Raw genomic sequence first — 22,700 nt, forward strand, 5'->3', positions numbered from 1 at the left:
AACAGTTCAGCCATTAAGACAGAGCGCGCTATAACCTCACAAGCTGTTGTGTCTGTTGGCTCTGCTGCATAAAGAGCCATAAACCCACATTATGAGGCCAACACAAGGTGCTGTCTCATCCATAAAACCTTACACCACTGTAAAATATTCTGAGTGGGTTTATGGGCACTTGAGAGGCAATAACAGTGCCCATTTGTCAGTTAAGGTCAGCTAATGTGTTGTGAGTAATGGACTGAGTAATGACTCCATACAAAGTTGGGACTGGTCTACAATCAATCAGCAGAATTTTCTGCACGAACCCAGAGCAGAAACGTGTGTGTGTGATGCCTCTATCTTTGCCTTTATCCAGAGTACTAACTCAAGTTTAATGGGTCAGTTATGAAAGTGAACATCAGTCAAGCAAATTAACTAGTTTAGCTTGGCTCATTTAAGACAGCTTCACACACACATATTCATAAACGCAGGCCGCGAAAACAACATTACACACTTATAACTAGGGCTGCCACAAACGATTATTTTGATAGTCGACTAGTCACCGATTATTTATGCAATTAGTCGACTAATCAGATCATCATCCACTGGACGTAAAACTACAGCTTATTGCACCAGCAGCATCTGCTCTTAGATAACTATCATTAGCTTACAGCTTTAAGCTTTTAAGGTGCTAACTAAAAATAAAGACAAGATGATAGTTTATTCAATTTTAATGAAATTTGCAGATTGTTTTGGTAAAGTTTAATAAACTCCTTGCTATCTGAAATATAACAGGACACAGGAGTATATTCTCCAGCATCTCACACTTCTGATAATCAGCTGTCTGCTTGACGTTTATTCAGCTGTGTAAAAACTATAACTTTAATCTCAGCCAAACCGATTTACTCAGGAACAAATAAAATACTAAAAAAAAAAAAAAAAGCCAAACAACAACATTTTTAATTTATCTAAGTGACTCATATATATTTAACCTGAGTCACGAAAGACGGCGGTGGGTTTGAAAACAATTTGCCGGGAGTCCGGTGTTCTCACGGCGCTAGTGACCTAGCCCCCGGCTAGCTATCGAGCTAGTGGGTAACAGACGTCTCCGAAAACGTCGGAGCGCTTTTGAAAATATGTGGTGTCCTGATAAACTGAGCCGATATTTGAGGTTTACACAGCTACATTCTCGCCTGAAAATATGTTAAACGTTTATTTTGTGACCCAGAAAGAATAATAAGAGTAATATTAAAACTAACTAGCTACCGCCATTGTTGGAAACTAAGCTGGGCCGCGCTATGAATTCTGGGACACAGCTGCTTCTTCTTCTTCGGGGTTTAACGGCAGCTGGCATCCTTGTACATGCAGTGCTGCCATCTTCTGTTTCAGTCCGTTATTACACTCTTAAATCCTGCTATTATTCCTGCGTCTTTTGCGATCTTACAAAGCTTCAAACGACGCGTCGACTATTAAATCAGTCGTCGACGATTTTGATAGTCGACGTAATCGTGACTAGTCGACAAATCGTGGCAGCCCTACTTATAACAAAAGCTAATTTTGTTTGTCAAAGATTCCTGTAAACCTAGCGTAACGGTTTCAGTCAGCACATAGCAAATAAAGAGAAGCGGTTCATTTTGACTCGCATTTAAACGACTGCTGTCTCTTTACACCGCAGACACGACTATGTGCAGAAAACAGTCTTTTTCAGTGTGAACGTCATGCCTTACCTGCTAAAATTAGTTGACATTTTTAGGCAGCCCGTTATGTGAAAAAAACCGATATTTGTCTATGATGCACAAACGGCGGACGAAGGATAATCTGACAAAATGCGCCCTTCTAAAAACAAAGCGGTTGAGAAGCATTCACCCTCTTTAAATGCATGTTCACTCACAGATAAAAAGCGAGTTTACCTCGTGCAGACAGGTGTACTGAACATGATACGGAGCAACCGTTTCCTCGCCTTTGATCTCTACACTTATGTGCATGCGGATGGCCCCAGACACAGCGGATTTGTCAGTACGTTTGTCTGTGAAGAGCGCAAAACACACAGAAACACAGTCACCAGGTCTGCGTTGGAAAGAAATGATGGGTGATGAGATCCAGTATATTAAACGGGGCAGTGTACAGAGAAAAAGGAGTCGTGCCAATTCAACTGACCCAGATTATACCAGACGTCCATCTCTCCGCTCAGAGTGCGGACCTCGATGATGGTTTGACCGAGGAAGTCGTCGGACTCTCGTTTGAACTTCTGCTTCACACGAGACTTAATGTCATCATCTTCATCCCACACTCGCACCTTGATGCGGTCTGAAGAGTTGTGACATTCACTGCAAAGACCAAACCGGAGAGTGAGCCAAATATACTAGGTAAACTGGCAGTTAGACAAGAAGGGCAGATTACTAGGGTGACTCGTACGTATCATATTCTTCAAGCGTAAACAGAAATCACCAGCCTTAAAAATAGACCTTGTTTATTTAACCTCCTAGGATCTGGCATCCACATATGTGGACATCACATTTTGGGTTGTCCAGACCAAAATACTAAATTTTGCTCTACAAGAGCCTGATATTCACTTACGAGGACATTATACTGCCACTGCTCTATCGAAATTTAAAACTAATGTCTTCATATGTGGATCTCATTTTTCTCAGAACCAAAAATCAAGTAAAAAAAAAAAAATCACAGAATTCTTTGTTTTTGCAGTTATCAGGTCCCAATCAGCCCAAACAGCAAAGAGAAATTAAAAGAGTTTGGGTCTTAGGAGGTTAATTAACAGTAACCATACAAAAAAGCCAATGACTCACAAATTAAATGTCTCCTCCCAGACGGGGTTGAGGTTGCCATAGATGGTCTTGGTCCTCTTTTTCGTCTTTCCAACCTGGACGGTTACATACGGATCACTGGAACCAGTTTTATCCTTGGCTTGTAGACCCTGGGCACACAACACTAGGAAGAAGGGAAAAAAAGCCAAGCTGGTAAGGCCAGTGGGTTTATGCAGTGGTCCCCAACCCCCGGGCCTCGGACCGGTACCGGTCCGTGAGTCGTTTGGTACCGGGCCGCGAGAGTTGAGGCTCAGGTGTGAAATGTATTGTTTTTTAATCGGTTTTCAGCGTTATTTTGTTATCATTTTTATCGTTAACTCTGTTTTCCTGGGTCTTTTCACGTGTGTTATGAATAAATCTTCTTTTTTCCGGTACCGGTACTAGTTTTATTTTGTTGTATTTATCCGTGACACCTTAAAGGTCCGTGAAAATATTGTCGGGCATAAACCGGTCCGTGGTGCAAAAAAGGTTGGGGACCGCTGGGTTTATGTATACGTGTGCGTGTGTGCGTGCGTGTGTGTGTTTGGATGGAAACAGATGCCTCTTAATTCAACTGACCTTCTGAGCTACTGCCCCACAGACGCCACCTGTGTTCACTGCATATAAACAGCAGCTTGTCTCTTTTTATAGACACAAACCTGTGATGCTGATCTTGGCCGACCATTTAGAGGTGCCATCGAGCACGCTCTGTTTGATCTGCTTCATCTGGGTGACATGTGTGGACTTGAGGACGGTGAACACTTCCTGAATGAGTTCAAAGATCTCTGGTTTGTTCCTCTCACGGATCTTCATGCGATCCTTAAGAACCATGATGATATTTTGAGTTCGGTCCTCGGCGCCGTGCTTGGAGCTCTTCTCTGCCGCTCCTGGTTGGCAAGAAAATTGAGAAGTAAAAGAATCAGATTTGTAAACAAAAACGGAAAAAGGTGCCATGTGAGATGAGAAGTGAGCTTACTGATCCTGAAATCATGGTGGATAAATTTCTACAATTTTTCAGATGATTTCAAACGAATATCATAACACTATAATAACAACTTTGGTGTATTTCATGAAATATAAGAGGATGCTTTTGCAGGGCTATAAAATGCTGAGTGAAAAAGATGGAAAGAGAGCGAGGCGGATCACAAGAAAAGACAAATGGTTTGTAATATCCTCTCATGAAAACAACGAAAATAGGAATGTAGGAGTAAGAAGAGAAGGAGGAGGGAGGAAGGCTCTGTGCTTGGAACTGACAAATAGACAGGAGAGGAAATAAATGGACTACATTGTTTTCTATTATTAATAAATATAAATAAAAAGAACTGACACCGCAAAAAGTCTAAAACGGAAACTCAGCAAAAGGGTATTTTCTGCGATCCTTTCTCACTCTCATGTCTGTAATCATTAAAACCACATTCACACACTTCATATATCACTGACAGATGCATTTATGACAATATGGGCAATTAGTTAAGACGCTTCAGAGCCAAGGAATCAAACAGTGGCCCTCCCAGACAGTGGATTACCCACTCTACCTCTTCTAAATTTAGCTGAATATCTAACTGATCTGAGCCTTTCTGTTCACTGATAGCTGAAGTTGGCATCGGGTCTCTGATGGAAGGCCAGTGAAAAAAAGATAACCTGCCAGTATTAAAAAACTTAAAAATATAATGTTTTTAAAAAAAGTGAAACGATTAAAAATGATAATTTATAAAAGCCAGCCGGAGATACTGGTTGTATTTATCTGAATTTACACCGTCTTTTTGCGCCAGCAGTGACTGGGAGTGTTTACCCGCTGCACATATGAGCTGCTAAATTTAGATTTCATTGTCACGTTTGTAAACTAGTCACTTCACTTCATTAATGCTTTGGGGGCTGAAATGGAGTGATGCCTCCCGGCGTTCATCTTACTTTGCAGACAGTCGGCGTTGAGTAGATCCTGGCACTTCTCGTGGCATTTCACCCCACACTCAGTACAGCGCATGCCCTGGCGAGCAATACCCCAGAGGAGTCCCTCACATTCATAGCAGTACGTGGGTGTGGTGGCTGTCCACACCTCAAAGTTGTGTGGGGTGGTGCAGGAAATAGGATATATGAGGGCCTGGAGGGTCTTCTTATAGACATGACTCTTCTACAAGGTTGTAAGAAAGATAAGCCCAAGGTCAGCAGAGTTAAAGCTTATGAGCAGTATTTGAAATAATTTAATTAAAGAATATAAATGTGGACTGACCAGTTCTTCATTATGTAGGGTACTTGATGTCAGGGCTGAGGTGATGCCCGCCTTCCTGGAGTTCTGGACCAAGGACTGTGTGATGGAAGAAGGGTGGTCAGTATAATATCTTCTTTAATCGTGATAAATCTCAGAGTAGGAGATTACAGCTGCATATTTTTGTTTGGAGTGACCACTTTGGTCGGTACCAGAAAACGAGTATATCTTCATAACCAACTGCAGATATTTCATAAACAAAAGGTGCGTTACTCACCATAGCCTGTAGCAGTGAAGTGAAGTTGGGAGAAAAAAGGTAGAAATGTATTAGAAAAAGGCAACAGAGGAGAAAGAGGTTTACACAGAGAATTAAAATTGCAAGAATGGCTGAGAAATGGATGCACTTTTTATGCATATGTGGTAGTTTTGTGAAAAAGCAACAATGAAGCGATTAGGGAATCAAGGGAGACTGGGATTTTTCAGAAAATCTCTGCTGCATTTCCACCTGAATATTAGATTTCTGAATGAAATACTAGTTGCTGCTCATTCAGGCAGTGTTCCACTCTGATAAATCAATAGCAGACAGTCTGACAAGTTGTTTGTGTGTGTGCATGTGTGTGTGCGTGTGTGTGTGTAAATGAGAGTGATGAAAGAGGTGCACCTGCCTGTCAGTGCATGGTGGGTGTTTATGAGCGTGGCACTCAGCTTTGACTGGCAGCTGATTTAAGAGTCGGCATTATTTCAGCTCCCAGTGCACAATGTGATTTGGCATCAAAGCAACAATTTGACATATCATATGCTAAATATGCTTATTGGCTTTCCTGCTGTGAGTTAGATGAGAAGACGTAACCACTCTTGTGCTGTGAAAACAAAAGCTATAGACAGCAGCTAGCATGGATCTGTCAAGAGGTGACAAACCAGCATATCTACAGCTATCAATAGCATGCTATGCTTAGGATGTCAAACCAAAGTGTGAAACCACCAGTTGAAACTCCTAACAGGGTTAGTCAGGCCTTAACTTTTAGTCTTTATGACAAGCAAAGTTAAGCTGGTTTATTTAAGAACAGCAGGATCAGTTTTTCAGACACATTTCAACGTTGCTTTATGATGCTTTTATTTGGTAATATGGTATTAAGTTGTAACTATAGCGGTGCATGTATCATGTGCATTATGTAACTTATTTTGTTTATCGATGCTGAATCGCTTAAACTGATCCCAATGTCTCTGTCAGGGTCCCTGTGCCTACCCGGTCGGCTCAGTACGGCTACATATGTTTTGTATTCCTTTTTTAATTTTTTTCCTGCTCTCTCCTTTCCCCTCTTTCCCTCCTCCCTCTGCCTGGGCGGAGCTCACCTGCGGGCTCCTGCCCTTGGCCCACGCACCTGTGGCTCATCACGAGTGATCCAGCCCCTTTATAAGACGGCAGCCCTGTGTTTCTCGTCGCTGGACCGTTGCCGACCCTGATCAGTGTAACCCCAGCTCAATGACTTCAGAAGTGTTTCATAGCGATTTACCTAACTACCCCTTCGTGTCTCTGTGTACAGATTCCCTGGACCTACCCCTGTGTTACCCGAGTGAGTGGAGTGTGAGGAGGAGTGGACGGAGAGTGTGCGAGTGTGAAGAGGAGTGGACGGAGAGTGTGCGTGTCTTCCCCGTTCGTGTGTGGACCCCCGGAGCCCGGCTTTCCCCTCACTTTTGTAAATAATCACCTGGTGCATCATAATAAAGACTCTTGTGCTTTCAAGACCTAGAGCCTGCGCGTGAGTCCGTTCAGTCCCGTTGTGACAGTCTCTGACCATGCTTATGATTGCTAACAGATTACTGCGGTCACCCGCTTACTTTTAACGTGAAAGTTGTGCCTTTTGAAATGTGACTGCAGCACTGAGGCAGAAATTTTAACCATTTTCCTCCAGTGCCAGGAAGCAACCTCCAGCAAACACTTGGTTACACGTGGTTACCAGATAGCAGTGTTGGGGAGTGTACCGGCGTTACGTATTTAAAATACAAAATACGAGTAACTGTATTCTGTTACTGTTACCGTTTAAAAAGATGGTATTCAGAATACAGTTACTTTGTTGAAATAAAGGGATTACACGGCGGTCTTTTCCTGTTTCATATGTTAGGCCGGTGTCCTGCAGGTTTTAGATCTCACCCTGGATCACCACACCTGAATCAAATGATTAGTTCGTTACCAGGCCTCTGGAGAAAATCAAGACATGTTGAGGAGCTAATTTAGCCATTTAAATCAGCTGTGTTGGATCAAGGACACATCTAAAACCTGCAGGACACTGGCTCTCGAGGACTAACGTTCCCTACCCCTGTGTTAGGCTGTCCCCTCTCTATTTTTGGTAATTCCACGCCGGCGAAAACTCCAACAAAACACGCATTAAGAGGCTCTAATTCCTGGGTCTCAATCTCGCGGCCCATTTCACCTCTACTTGCGGCCCACATAATGACGTGACGAAATATTTTTAAAAATTATTGTTCAAAAAATGATTTAATATGAAGGCAACAGGTAGAGTGTTACAGGCATAGCCCTAACGAGTGTAGCCTCATGGGCAGCGTAGCCCAGTTGTAAGTAAGCTATTAAGACTCGACTCTACACTGTGTTCGTGTTTTTAGCAAAGTTGACCCAGACAACAAAGTAAAGCTTGTTTTCGGCTATGAGCCCGACACGAACCCGGCGTATTAGCCAGAGGAACCTTTACTACGGTTCGGAGCTGCGGACCTGTTTTATATACGCGCGGAATAGTTTTCTATATGAGATCGCTGCAAAAAGTGCAGCTTTACCTAATATCCACCTTACTGTTACTCATTTTATATTAAGATTTAAAAATCTAGTTGGCATTGCTATGGCGAGTAACCTTCAGTAAAAGTAATAAATCACAGAGCAATAGTCATTCATGTAGTTGTAAAAAGCATGATAATATATCAAGTAATCCAAAGTATTCCATTACATTATTCTCATTGAGTAACGTAATGGAATATGTTACAAAATACATTTTGGGGAATGTATTCTGTAACCTGTAGTGGATTTAAAAGTAACCTTCCCAACACTGCCAGATAGTCACCGATTGGTCTTTACCTCTGTGTGAATTAGGATTAAGTGAGTGATAATAATTAAATGATAAAAAACCCTAAACTGTGACAACCAATGTGCTCTCAAAACCTGAATACGCTTGTGGTTTTCTTTTATTCGCACATTCCTTAGAATGACACGGAGATACAGAGTGCGTCTGTCTACATTCTAAGAAAAGTGACAATAGAAGTCTGCAAAAGATGTGTTGGTAATGAGATAGTGTCAAAAAGGCATAGGGATCATGGCATGGTGGGGTAATAAAGGTCTGTTATATGACAGCATGTAGCAGACATCAGCGTCAGTCAGAGAAAACCTCTGGCCTCTGCCGCTGGCCTCTCTGCCTTGCTTCATGCCCTGTCAGACTTTAACAGCAGGGCAATGCATTTTCTTTAACAGCATGGATGCAGTGGAGTAAAGGACAGAGAACAACAGGAGTAAAAATAGTAGAATATTAGAAAAGATCGTGAAAATAAACATAGTAGAGAATCAGACAGAAAACAGGAGTAACATTTAAGGATGAGAGCACGGACTGCTGAGCCAAGTGAGATGGATCTGGGAAATGTGAGACACTTAGTCACGGGAACATAAAGAGATTAGTGCAGAAACTCACCAGATCGCTGACCAGAGGCATTGCTTTTCTCTTCCTGAGGTCTGGCATGCTGTCAATACTATACAGAGCACCACCCATCCTGGAGAGAAAACATACTTTAAACATCGGCTATATTTTCAGCTAACAGCTAGAACCTTCACTGTGAATAAGTTACAAAATAAATGCACTGAGACACTGGTCTTTCTTTTTGGTCGATAAGTTATAGATTTTCAATAGCTGCAGCGGTGTCAGCCTCATGGTTACTTACCCTGCTGACAAAAGCAGAGAGGCAATGCCAACACTTTCTCCTCGGGCCTGTGGAGAAAGAGAAGGAAAAGATGAGATGGAAAAACCGGGAAAAGGCAGCCTTCCAGAAAACTACAACGCTGTAGTTCCAATTGTAGTTTGTAGTTCGCTCAATGACTGCAGGTGTTCTCAAAGTCATGATTTACAACAGAGTGAAAAAAACTACACTGTGTGTATTTCTTAGTGAGTGTGGGGATTATTGACATCAGCAGTGAGTTCTGTGTTTGTGGAAGAAGATTACAGCGGGATGGCTATCCGTGTAATCATTTCTCTAATTCTATCTGCTCCATTATTGAAAGACATGTTCTTTGTCCGCTTGGCTCTTCAAACAATGACATGCGGCACTGATACTAACGTCACACTATACACAGAAATAGCCCTGATTGATACAAACACCAGGCTTTGGAAAGGACGCTTAACAGACTTGCAACAGCTTCCTATGTGCGTCTTGCGCTCATCATAAATATCTGTGAGCCATACAGATACATACGATACAAATTAGATTTATTAACACACTACAGGGCACACCCACCTGAGAGCCAGCTCCTGCCATGGGTAATCAGAATGGACTACATGCATTCGCTACGAGGATGGCAAACAACTGAAAAGAAAATAATGAAATGGCAAAAACAATACAGGGGGTAAACAGAAACTATCAAACACAAGACAATATAATCCACAGCTGCGACCAAAAACTGGGAAAAATGACAGACTAGTCAACGAAAGCTGGAAAAATACAGAGTAAGAACAGGACATGCAGGGATTGATGCAACAAGGCAATCAGCAGAGCAGCAACAGAACCGCACTCTAAGATCCGTTCCTGCCAATGAAGGGATTCACCTGACAGTGACTGCAAGCAAGAGGACCATACAAATAAACTGAACACACACAGACACATCCTGGCAGTACCTCTTGTAGTTGTAGTCGTACTCTGCTGAAAAGTCGAAGCCAGTTGGCTTTAGCTCTGGCAGGACCGGGCTCCATGATTTCCCTTTTTGGGAAGCTGAAATATGGTTTGAGAAAGAAGTCAGCTCACAATTGCCGCACGCTAAGTCAGTGAAATGAAGAGGTGAGCAACATCTGTTAACCACAAGCATGTTGATTGGTATATAGGCTTTAATACAAAATTATTATTATTATTATTTTGTCTGAAATAATAAAAAAGTGTGTCTGTCTAAAAATACGCTTTTCCTGGTATGTGAATACATTATTTTAAGTGATTTTATCTCCATACAGTAAGTGGTTGGTTAGTGTTAACTTTAAAATTAATTATTTTGTGCAGGTGTTGTTTAGGCTAATACTTGCTGGTAGGTAATTTTAGTGAAATTGGATGTAAAGGGAAGTGTCTTTGGAGCTGAGACCACACATACTGAGTTGGTGTCAGTAAAGAGTAGTGACCCGTCCTTGTCCCTTTACTGGTGTTTTCATGTGTAGGTCATAGCAACTTGAAGTACATCTATACATAACTACATAAGTAATTTTGAAATTTTCCCTTTATAACAATATGCAACTTCACCTTGCAACAGGAGGCTCCTCTTTCTTCTGTTCAAGAGCCAGAGGGACACTCTCTGTTGCCGGAGGAAGCTCGGGGGGCTGAGGTTCCTCCTTTGGCACTTCAGATTTGGGCTCAGGCTCCAGAGGCTTGCTGTCTGGAGCTGGAACCTGTGATGTAGTTGTGGGGGTGGGTGTAGTTGTAGTTGTGCCAAAGAGATCCTGCTGTGTGGGTGCAAAGGGAGGCTTGGTGGAATCTGCAAGAGAAGGGGCCATTGTGCTGTCCTGTGAGACCGGAGGTAGGCCAGCAGCCGTGCTGGGAGACTGAGGCCGATCCTGGGCAAGTCGCTGCTGATGCAGCGACGTCTGCTTCTCCAACGGCGGCCTGGTGGAGGAGAGACCATCAGAAGGGGGCATCAAGGTGGGGGCAGTGCTTGTGGGTGTGGGGGTATAGGGAGGCTCCTGGTCTTCACTCAGTGTGCCATCCAGTGGATACATTTCTTCATCTTCCTTATATGACATCTCCTCCTCCTCATAGTTGTAATCTCCCTCCTCCCCATACATGTCTCCCTCTTCTTCGTCATACAGAGCCCCCTCCTCCCCTCCATCTTTGAGGTAGCCTCCCTCATCGCTGTAGATGCCTTGGTGATCCTCACCATCCCAACCTGGGGAATCTTCCTTGCCGTAGCTGACCGAAGAGTGGCAGGAATGATAGGAGTCGTTCTCATCGTAGAATTCCGAACCTCTCAAGCTTTCACCGTCCTCGGGAACGAACTCCTCGCTGAGCTGCGAGCTGCCTCGACTCAGCTCTCCCGACGAAGCGTAACGACTGTCTGTGGGACTGAAGGCAGGGGAAACGAAAACACGTGTTAGATAAGCCTTTGGTTATTAAGTAAACTATATCTATTTCCACGTTTGGGTGTCACAGAGATACTAAAGGAGCTTGTGTTGGGACCGGAAAGGGAGAGCGCTAACCACCAGGAGAAGAGGAGTGACTTTAAATCACACCCAGAATGGGCTTTGGACTAGTGATGCAACTGCAAGGGGACTCATCTGTTTAGTAACAGGAATGCTTACTATGATTGTTAGTTCAAACACAAATTTGTACAGAATCACACGCATACAAAAGCACACTAGATTGCAGAAACACAACGATGCATTTTTCATAAAGTAAACGTTTAAATTGTTTAATTTAAAACAAAAGAAGTTAACCTGACGAGGTTCAGGATAATTTAGCAGACTGGTGGAAAAAAGCAGATAAATTCACAATGATAAATGAAGCCATTAGACTGAATCAGCGAGAGATATGAGACACATAGAAAGATTATTTCCTTAAACACACTCTGACAGACGCACACAAACACCGGCTTTGTTGTTTTCGGCTCTATTGATTACAGTCCTGCTGGTTTAATAATGCATAGTGCACGAACAGTAAAGGACACAAAAGTATGGCTGAATGGACAAATAAATACTCAATCACACCAACCCCCAGTTTTCCTATTCATAACCTATCCTGCAATCTCTCTCTCTCTTCCGTCTCAAAGACTAACACAGACAGTGACAAATGCTTGCATAATTTGTGAGTCTAAACACATGTCTGCCCTCTTTCTTCACAAAGAATGTAAAACAAAACATGATGAAATGAAGATGAAAAAGAACGCAATCTGTCTCGGCCTCTCTGCTCGGCCACATTATTGGGCTGACGGGCTCCTGCTGTCTCACAAGTGGAAATTAAATGTGTATAATTACCAAGTATGGGACACCCACAATAAGACAGGGCCCTTCTTAAAGTCTCACATACAGAGTGAAGCTGTAATAACAAGCTGTCATGAAAACAGATGGGCACGCTCACACAGACTCACACGGGCAGTTCTACAAACTCCAACCGACAATTAACCTCTCTGTCTCCGACTGTTACGAAACACCACACACACGCATCCCACCGATCGCTCACCCACACATGTAAAGACGACACAGCACAGAACTTCTAAAGATTGAGGGGACAAGCGTGATCGTTTGTGATTCTTCACAGGAACACAGTAAGGATAGATGCAGGTTCGGTAGTTTCCTCTAAAATATACAGAATATACATATACAAAGATAGGGTAAGAGCGCATGCATGCAAGCACAGCGAGCGAGGAGGACGGGACAAGTCCACCACTGACGTCACAGCGAGACGGAGTCACAGGCTGGAGCAGAAGGAAGAAGAAGAGGAAGAGGAGGAGAAGTTAGAGACGAGGTACAGAGACCCACCTATCGGACAGCGAGTGCCTACTGTCTAGAGAATACTGACGACTGGTGCGCCGGCTCGACCCTGAGCCTGAGTCGATATCACTGCGCCCGTTGGTGGCCGAGTCTAAACTATCATAGCGTCTGGTAAGAGGAGCAGGGGAGGAGGTGGGGAGGAGGGGAGAGGTGGGAGAGGAGCATCAGTAGAGCTCAGTGCAAATATTGGAAAGACAGCTATAACTCAAACTGAGCCTCTGTGCCGCCTGCTTAACGACAACTTCACAAAGTTGTCTTAAAACATCAGTCAGGCGTCCACATGAACATGAAAATATCACTTGCTGTTATTCTTCCCGCCAGCGTTTAATGATCCACAGCAGTCCTGGCTCAATCTTAATTTGGAGTTAATATGAGGCTGAGGTTATTTCAACCAAATGCAGATATTCCCGTCATTTCAGTGGGAAATTTCATCTTCTAGGGAATTTTGCACTAATAAGCGAATATCTTTTGAACACGGCCTCTTTGCTCGTCTAAATCAGATTACCGAAAACTCATATTAACTTCAGATGAATACATTTGCACGGGACAAGGAATATGGATTTCACTCATCATTTACACTGGAAGTGGATGGGGAAGGGCTCTCTTTACAGAGAGTATAAAAAGGAGAAACAATAACAGCAAGTACAACCTGCTGAAAATATGAACCTGTCCATTAAGCTTCTGCACAAAGACGTCTCACTGACGCTGAGATTTATTATATCCATCTCAGCCTTGACAAAGCAAATGGTCAAACTTTCAATTTAAGCTTTTCTGAGAAATGCATGAGTTTAGAGCCTCTCCTCCTTTCATATATACATGTCTAAAGTGACGACCATTATGTTCAGAAATCACAAGGGGTTTCTGATGCTCACACACTCGACGTGCACACACAGATGCAAGCACGCGCACACGCATTCGCACGTGAAAGATAACCACAAAGGCCCGCTTCATACAAAACCTGTATACAAGAACTCTGCACCCCAGCATGCTTGTATACACTGAGGCCAGGGTTATTCTCTAGAGAAGGAGAGCACAGTGGGACATGTTACTATGTACAACACAGTGCAACAAAACAAGGCCGCAGGGGCTCACTTGTCTCATGGCTATGAGCTAGACGGGGAGGAGTGCTCCGTTTACGAGCAGCGTGATGTTAAATTCACAACGTTAAAACATTTAGATCTTCTGTGTGACCAAAAACTCCTCTCTCTATGTTGCATTTAAACTTTATGGTGCACATAGGCAAAATAAAACCCTGTTTTTCAGTCTCAGTAGTAGTATGCCTGTTACCTCATAGCTCTGTGATCATAGTCCAGCTCATTGATGTCGTCAGTGTAGGAGTGTCTGTGGTGCTGGTGCCTCATGGGATACTGGTGCATGGAAGCATTGGGCTGGGAGGTGGTGTAGTAAGGAGGTGGGATGCTGTTACTGGTCTCACTGCGGTAGTCGCTGTCCCTGTCATCCACTGCGCTGTCTGGGTCCTCGTCTGTTCACCAAAACAGCGGGAGACAGAACGAAGTGAGGTTGGCGAGACAAAAAGATGACGACCATTGAGTACATTGAGTGTGTAATGAAAGAGCTGGGGCGTAGAGAAGGGGGGTGGTCTTGTTTCTTTTCAGATAGTTGAAGTCTCTGCTCAGAATCCAGTTTTTTTCCTTCTCATTCAATCCTAAATGAGAGCCTAAAAATCAGGGGGGAAACATCTGTAGGCCTGTGACTATGTAATTCCCCTATAATTAAATGGAATTTTAATCTATTTTAATTTAAATTACAATGTAACTGTATTGACCTACAAATACTTAAAGATTGTTAGGCTAGAATAAAAGAATAACAAGACACGTTTTTACAGGAAACAGAGAAAACTGTTTTTTACGGTGGCCCTGAGAGGTCAAACGGACTGCAACTTAAGAAAACACCAGCAATAAGAAAAACGCTGCAAAAGCACACAAAACACAATGGAAATAGGAAAATCGACAACAGAAATAGGAAAAAACAAAACAGAAATAGAAAAAGCGAAAACATAAATAGGAAAAAACAGATTTTTAAAAGCACAAGAGAAGTGTGTCTGGGGAGACAATAAACGGACGGACCAGTTGCAGGAACCCAAAACATGGTAGTTTTATCATGATTCATATAATACTGATGACGGATTTTTAGGCTAATAGTTAGGCTAGCACACTTACCTCTCATCTTTTCGTTCCTCACAAAACCAATAGATCCTCCACTTCTTTTAATTGTCTCCCAGCGCAATTCTTAGCATGTTTTGGTTCCTACAACTGGTCCGTCGGGTTATTGTCTCCCCAGAAACACTTCCCTTGTGCTTTTGGAAATCTGTTTTTTCCTATTTTTGTTTTTGTTTTTCCTATTTATGTTTTCTTTTTTCCTATTTACATTGTCGTTTTTCTATTTCCATTGTGTTTGGGCGCTTTTGCTGCGTCTTTCTTATTGCTGGTGTTTTCTTAAGTTGCCGTCCGTTTGGCCTCTCAGGGCCACCGTAGTTTTGGATCTTGATTTGTAGATTCTGTATAATTATTTTTAAATTGTGAAACTTTCCCCCCACGCAGTCTTTTATTAAATGATTCATCCTATCCACAGTATGTCTTCATGAAAGACTGACCTGCTGCTAATAAACCCATACAGCTGTGAGATGTTTGATCAGGTCGACCAGCGGGTTGAAACGATTTGCAAAAGATTCCGATTTTGTGGAAACAGAGTTTTAGACAGTTCAGTGCCTGAGATGCAAGTGGGAGTTATTCGGTTATGTGCTTCCTGTCTCATAATGAATCACTCGAAAATAACTCATCTTTATCTCATCAAATATGTATGCATCCTGAGTTTGGCTAGAGCTGCATTCAATTTCATTTTAACAGTTTGAGGTATTATTGCAAAAGCAAGGGTATGAGGTGAGAGGAAGTTCAGGGAGGATGTGTGGAGAAGAAATACTTTTTTGGCAGTTAATGGTCTCTGAGGAATACTATGCAAGGAGATCATTACATTAAGTGAGACATGGACAATAAATACAGAATTACTCCAAGTTGTTAGCAGAACTGCATGAAAGAAACTTACTTTGTTGATCTCCCCACAGACTCCAATTACCTGCGAAGAGATAAAGGAGTCGGAAAAACCAAATTAGGTTTGGGCCACAAATTAAACACACAAGCAGTCAACAAAACCAGGGTAAACAAACGAGGAGGATCGTTAGCCCTCAGAAATAATTGTTTTATGATGTAAATATGTGTGGAGAGAGTTTATAAGTGGCTGTCTATGTGTGTGTGTGTGTGTGTGTGTGTGTGTGTGTGTGTGTGTGTGTGTGTGTGTGTGTGTGTGTGTGTGTGTGTGTGTGTGTGTGTTTGAGCAGAGAAAAACACAAGGTCTTTAGAAAAAGCTGTTTTTAAGGCAGCTGGCCTCGATGCAGTTAGGTAACACACACATCTTCTTTGCACAAACACAAGCACCGTGATGCAAACCAAACCCCTCTCTCCACAGGTCCATAGTATCCACACAGTTATGCACCTGCTCCCAGTGTCACCACTGCCAGACAGGCGGACAGGCGTGGGAGTGTGTCTGACACCCCCCGTATGTCATCTCACATTCATCACGGATCTATCACCTGTAAGTCATTCTAGTGTTCAGGCAGGCATGCATTTGTGATTAATCTCATCGGCTCTCCTTCCTCTCGCCAGCTAACCTTTCCTTCATCTATTAGCTTCATTTCAACCTCCTGTCTACGCCTCTTCTCAGTAAGCTGAGGAGCCAGAGGAGAGGGAGTGGGGAGAGGAAACACAGGAGGCATAAAAAGGGCACAGCAGGATCGGGCGCAGGAGGAGGTAAATGCAGAAGAGGAGGCTGGCGGCACTCACAGCACTGTGTGGATGGTGCATGTAGTGGTCGCTCCTGCTCTTCCTGATAGGCGTACTGAGGCAAAGAAAAGCGGCAACAACAGACGAATAAGGAAACAATACAATGCAGAAAAAGTTGTGGTAATACAGTAAAGAGTATTCAGCAGAATAAAATTCTTACATCTTGATCTCTCATGGCATTAAGTTGTTCAAGTTTCTTCGCCCAGTATCTGGCCTCTTCCTCTGGGATGTCTGCAGAAACAGAAACACTTGAGATTCTCCACTTGGCACGTGAAATATTGGGCGCTACGCTGTAAGATTTTGTGCTGATACTGTTTTGCCAAAGTTTAAAGTGAATTTTCTCAAGTTATATCAAAGAGTAGGGCTGGCATTAGAGCGCTAGTTGTATTAGTAGTAGAAGTAGTAATAAAACTGTATCAGGCAACTACTAGAAAAAGTACTAATAGGAATCATGAGACAGTCTTTAGAGTTCTAAAGTAGCAGCAGTACTAATACTAGTAACATTTTTAAAAAAAAGGAATTCAAATTAATACAAAATAAATTAAGCGTTATTATTGACACAACACTGATAAATGTCAAACCTAGTGGCAGCTCAAAGCGTGTGTCGAGCAGCAGCCTATGAAAGGTCGGGTCTTTGGTTCCACAGATCTCGTTCTCAGCCATGATCGCATTGGAGTCGAGGGTCAGCCACTGACCTGGTCCCTCCTGGAAAAGACAGAAGAACAAACATGACTGCAGCAACACTTACTGTGTGATCAATACGTATTTTGGCATCTCTGCCCTGGATCTAATTTGCTGTCTTCGTACAAATGACCAGTGCCATCAATCTTCTCATCTACGGCTTAATATGTGAGTTTGAGTATGCTAAATTCAGAAATGCTAGTAAGCATTGCCAATAAAACCAAAGGTCTGAGTCAGAAAGATGAATGTGGTGAACCTCATTGGACTGCCGTATGCTGCGCAGGGGGATCCATAAGGTGCCCACCATGGTGTCCCAGATCAGCCCCTTGTTCCACACCTCCACTGTGAGGCCCAGATCAAGGCGGTTTATTTCACTGCTCAGTAGAGATGGCGGAATAAGAAAAGGACAAGCAAACAGAAAAATGAGGAGGAATAAAAAAAAGAAGTTAAATACAGAATACTGTCATGAGCTGAGTGGAGGCTTGAGCTGTTTACACAAGACTTTTAGCAAAAATACAGTTTATTCCTCGAGGAGCTGAATTTAATCTGGTGATGGATATGCACCATGATTCAATCTGCTCAGGGAAATGAGTCATTCAGCATGAAGATGGAAAAGCACAGGTGACAGTCAGCCAGGCTCCCGACAACATATAAGTGACTGCACAGACAGAAACTATCTATATTTATGTGTGATAAACAACAGTGAACTCAAAAGCTCATATACAGCTAACATTTGTAATGCAGCACGGTGGCACGGTGGTTAGCACTGTTGCCACACAGCAAGAAGGTCCTGAGTTCAATTCCACCATCAGGCCGGGGTCTTTCTGTGTGGAGTTTGCATGTTCTCCCCATGTTTGCGTGGGTTCTCTCCGGGTACTCCGGCTTCCTCCCACCGTCCAAAGACATGCAGCTTGTGGGGATAGGTTAATTGATTAATCCAAATTGTCACTAGGTGTGAATGTGCGAGTGAATATGAGTGTGAATGGTTGTCTGTCCCTGTGTGTTGGCCCTGTGACAGACTGGCGACCTGTCCAGGGTGTACCCCGCCTTTCGCCCTATGACAGCTGGGATAGGCTCCAGCGCCCCCCGCGACCCTGAAAAGGATAAGCGGAAGCGAATGGATGGATGGATTTGTAATGCAACTACGTATCTGGCTTGCAGGTTATCAGCTCACTATGCATCTCCCGTTACTGAACAGTGATGCTCCTAAGGTTTAAATGAAGAAAAAACCCTAATAATGAGCGTAAAGTGCTTCCTTAGGAGATGAACACATCTTCAGGTGACTTTGCTGGATGGTGTGCTGACCCCGAAAGCTGAAAAGTAGAGGAAAGCCCTTCTTTAAAGATATTCCTTACATTTAATTTAGCACCATGACTGTAGCAGAGTTTTTCTGTTGGATTGATATTCTGGAGTTTTAAGGTGTTAATAAAGCTTGAATGGGGAGAAACTTTCACGACTAGATGTGTGAAATCTGCCGGAGCAGAGCAAACAGCAGCAGAGGTGTTATTTCATCCCATCACTCATGAGTGGAAGGGAAGCAGAATTGCAGCAAAAAACAGAAACAAAAAAAACTGCGACACAAATGTTACAGCTGACTCCCACAGCACCCTGATAACATCAATTTCACTCCTCACGTGGGTGAAACTGGACATCACACAGGTTAAAGACAGCTTCATATTAGATGTCTGAATTCTCACATGCACGTGCACCAGGTAATGTCTAGGACAGTTCAGGGCTGCAGAGAAAACAGGTTTAGTTTCACTAATTAAGAATATGTTCACATTATAAATGTCTTATGGAAATAAAACAATAGAGCTGATAGTTTAATAAGGTAATGCAGCTTTGACTCTTAAAAGGTTGTCTCAATTCCAACCGGCAGTTAAAAACATCAACGCCACAATACTGTCCTCGTTTCATGCATTCTTCTCTTTTCTTAAAGCTGAAACTCGTTTTATGACAATCTTGGTTGGAGACTTGGCTGTGCTATATTGGTAGCTGCTAAAGTAACCACATGCCGGAGAGGTGTGGAAAGTTTGCCTTATTCCAACTTCATTCCCTGGATTTTTTTTTTTTTCATTGTCAGGACGAGAAGCACTCACAACATGAAGTCCTGCTCCCAACATGGCTGACTGCCACGGACAGCGATGGTTGTGCTCTTAACATTCTGCACCTTCAGGGTCACGTATGTGTTGAATTTCTCTGCGAAAATGAACAGATTCAAACATCGGTCTCGATGACCCCAGTGTTTTACAATCAACAGCTTCATGCAGTACATCCGTGACACAACTCACCTTGTGGTCCATCAAGCTTGCCTTTTTTCACTGTGAACAAATTGAGAAAAGAAAAAGGAAATTAGCCTGTCAGGGTTTTTTTTTTGTGTATTTTTTAAGAGATCATATTCCATCATCGGATCTCAAAGGCTTCATCCTGTGCTTGCAGTGCGAGCCTCTGCCTGTAGCTCATGTGCATCAAAGTATGGTTGCTTGGTGACTGACAGTAGTCTGGCATTTTACAGAGAAAGTGTGAGGTCTACAACTAAACTTTGCTCTTTGAGCAGATGCCAGGCTCTCAATATGAAAGACTACATCCGTTCAGCAGGAGACGTCAGGGTCTCTGAGTGACTTGTTGGATGGACAGATGGCCTGAACGATACCCGTGTGTTTTCCATCATGCCTGTCAACACAGGCTGATGGATAAAACACTGAACAGTTCTGCGGTTTATTGTACACAACAGACGAATCTCTGCTGAGGTGCCACAGCCATTTTCTCCACGCAGGGTCTACTGGAGGTACCCAAATGACTTTTAAAACCACAGTGACGTCAAAAACTTATTCATTATTCATTTAGTCTTGCACCCTGCCGATTCCCATCATCCCCATGTTCAAGAGTGAAGTATTAATATTCAGCGGACTGGTATTTAATCCCTGATGATTGCTTCATTTCACTGACGTTAGGTTTAAAGAAAAAAAATACAGGCTACTTAAAATCTATCTAATGGAAATTCAGCAACATGCACGCATGAACGGATGTAAAGAAGAATTTCTTTATATTGCACAGCCTACAGCCCGACTCACTAATATAGAGGAGGAAAGTAAATAGAAAAAAAAGGCAAAAAATACAGTTTCAAATATGATGATGACAAAGAAAGACACTGAGTCATTTACTTAGTCAGTGACAGAGAGCAGGCGCGATAATCATTGTGGAAAAATTGGCTTCTAAAAATAGCATCACCCCAGGAAACCCCTGGGATCACTCTTATCACTTAAATATTATTCAGATTCAAGAAACCAGTGCCAGAGTAGGAAGTGTCGTGAAGCATGTGTGTTCTTAGCCAACATCAAAGTAAAGTCTCCTTCCTGATATTTTAGCTGCTGACAAGGCAGTCGTGCCAAAGGGGTGAGGAAGGTTCACTGCACTGAACATGCATTCGACAAAGACGAGCTCAAATGGGTACTTTGCTTTTAAGTAGGCAGTAATTGACAGATGCACCTTCGGCTGCACCCTTGCCAGCACTCTCTCTCTCTCTCTCTCTCACATATACAGTCCTCTCCTCACCAGCCATCGGTCCTCTCTCCCTCTCTCTCAGTCAATCACTCGCCCCTACAAGCTTCCCCTGCCATGTGGTGAGTGTGCACGTGTGTTCCCTTTCTATCTCTTTCTCTTGTGCTCCATTAATCTCTCTGTGGAGCCGGATGCAGGCAGAGTGAGCTGCATCCCCAACACTAAAAATAACCACTTCAGTGTGACAGGGGTGGGGGGGTGCTGGAAAGTGGAGAGGTGTGTGTGTGTGTGTGTGTGTGTGTGTGTGTGTGTGTGTGTGTGTGTGTGTAAGAGCTGGGGGAAGAGGGGTGGGGTGGTGGAGGGGTTACTTGCTCACAGGCATGAGACTAAACCAACACTGCTGTAGCTAGTTACTGCTGCGGTGTGGGTGAAAAATAAAGAGAGTTACATATTTTGTGCAAAACCTCCACAGAAAATGTTGAGTCGGTGCCACGGTGATTACAGGATTTCATTTTCTCTTTCTTCACTTGGGGAAATTGGACAAATACTTTTACTCGTGCCCTGGTTCAGAGGAGCTAAAGGGGCTTTTTATTTCTTTTTATTTCATCAGAGCCATTATACTGAGACCAGCAACAGCAATATCAACCTGTAGTACTGAAGAGGGAGCGCACAGAAGGAAATTACAAATATTATAATTAAAAAAGAAAAGAACACTGATTGAATGGTCATTCATTAAAAAAAACAAACAGCTTGCAAGTCTAAAATAATTGGTGATTAAAGCTCATCCCTGTTTTCTAAATAATATTCAGTCACAGTGACCTCAGTGCAACTAGAAGTTGATGGTCTATTAATAATGTTAACTAGTAAATAAGGTCTAAGTAGTCACTAATGTCTACCACAGGCTTTCAAGGTGGCTATAATTGAACCAGTACTTAAAAGCTTTTACTTGAGCCAGACGTCTTAGCCTTTAGACCTACAAAAGAGTGGCTGTAAAACAGCGGGGCGATCATGTGCAGTATAATAGGATAACTGAAGAGTTTCAATCAGTTTGCAGAATTGATCTTAGCACTGAAGAAGCACTGGTGACGGTTACGAATGACCTTCTTAGGGCCGATGGCTGATAGTGGACTAATTTTTGTGTTTCTGCTGTTAGCCCTCATTTGATACAGTTGAGTGTAAGATTTTAAGAAATGTATATGTAAATGGGGAGTCTTGGAGTTCCACAGGGTTCTGTGCTGGGACCAATTCTATTTACATTATACCTGCCTCCCTTAAGCAATGCTAACAGAAAACACAGAATACATATTCATTGCTATGCAGATGATCTTCAGCTTTATTTATCTATGAAGCCAGATGACATTAAACTACATAAAGGGGTGGTTGCTCTGCAATTTTCTTCTCCCAAACCCAAAAAACTGAGGCTGCTACATTTGGTCCTGATAGCCTTAGAAACCAGAAACCAGTATCTGTCAGTATCTGGTCAGACACAATGTTTTAGGCGAAGGTATTAGTAAGTAACAATGTGATCATCAAAAATGCTGCAGTGAGACTGATGAGTGAGGGAGAGAGTGAGAGAGGGCTTATTTCTATTTTCTTTTAGAATTGAATTTAGCAGTTTTTATAGTAGGGCTGCTCAATTAATCGAATTTTAATCACGATTACGATCTGGGCTTTCAACGATCATTAAAAATGACTGAGCCGATTATTAGCCCCTCCCTCATTTATCCGCGACACCTTAAAGGCCGGTCCGTGAAAATATTGTCGGGCATAAACCGGTCCGTGGCGCAAAAAAGGTTGGAGACCGCTGATTAAGAGGACCCGAGGGAAGCTCGGAAAGCTAAGCAGAAGTTATTTGGAGAGTGACTGCCGTTGGTTGAAAAGAGAGTTTAAAAAAAAAAAACTTCAGTGGTGTTGCACACTATTTTATATTATTTTTTTAAAGTCATTGTTA

At 42.8% G+C, this 22,700-nt stretch overlaps 1 protein-coding gene and 1 long non-coding RNA gene across 10 annotated transcripts in view; one reads left to right on the forward strand and one right to left on the reverse strand.

Moving 5' to 3' along the window:
• unc13a (unc-13 homolog A (C. elegans)) overlaps positions 1–22,700 on the reverse strand; it is a 48,314-nt gene that overhangs the window by 21,376 nt on the left and 4,238 nt on the right. For 6 of the 9 annotated variants that reach the window (XM_026160082.1, XM_026160079.1, XM_026160081.1 and 3 more), the window contains exons 2-21: positions 19,540–19,569; positions 19,348–19,447; positions 17,505–17,622; positions 17,149–17,272; positions 16,728–16,798; positions 16,568–16,622; positions 15,774–15,803; positions 13,998–14,193; positions 12,699–12,818; positions 10,471–11,286; positions 9,864–9,957; positions 8,917–8,963; positions 8,670–8,748; positions 5,258–5,263; positions 5,005–5,079; positions 4,686–4,905; positions 3,434–3,661; positions 2,778–2,919; positions 2,131–2,300; positions 1,884–1,999 (exon numbers count right to left, since the gene is read on the reverse strand). In XM_026160082.1, coding sequence (XP_026015867.1) covers positions 1,884–1,999; positions 2,131–2,300; positions 2,778–2,919; positions 3,434–3,661; positions 4,686–4,905; positions 5,005–5,079; positions 5,258–5,263; positions 8,670–8,748; positions 8,917–8,963; positions 9,864–9,957; positions 10,471–11,286; positions 12,699–12,818; positions 13,998–14,193; positions 15,774–15,803; positions 16,568–16,622; positions 16,728–16,798; positions 17,149–17,272; positions 17,505–17,622; positions 19,348–19,447; positions 19,540–19,569 — 2,837 coding nt within the window. The remainder of the gene's footprint in view (positions 1–1,883; positions 2,000–2,130; positions 2,301–2,777; positions 2,920–3,433; positions 3,662–4,685; positions 4,906–5,004; positions 5,080–5,257; positions 5,264–8,669; positions 8,749–8,916; positions 8,964–9,863; positions 9,958–10,470; positions 11,287–12,698; positions 12,819–13,997; positions 14,194–15,773; positions 15,804–16,567; positions 16,623–16,727; positions 16,799–17,148; positions 17,273–17,504; positions 17,623–19,347; positions 19,448–19,539; positions 19,570–22,700) is intronic. The other 3 variants (XM_026160086.1, XM_026160085.1, XM_026160083.1) reach the window with 1 other exon arrangement.
• LOC113016911 (uncharacterized) lies at positions 5,050–6,726 on the forward strand. The gene is made up of 2 exons (XR_003271329.1): positions 5,050–5,100; positions 6,525–6,726. It is a non-coding gene; the product is annotated as an uncharacterized LOC113016911 (long non-coding RNA).

This window comes from Astatotilapia calliptera, chromosome 23 (genome assembly GCF_900246225.1).
Source record: "Astatotilapia calliptera chromosome 23, fAstCal1.2, whole genome shotgun sequence".
NCBI classification, from domain to species: domain Eukaryota; kingdom Metazoa; phylum Chordata; class Actinopteri; order Cichliformes; family Cichlidae; genus Astatotilapia; species Astatotilapia calliptera.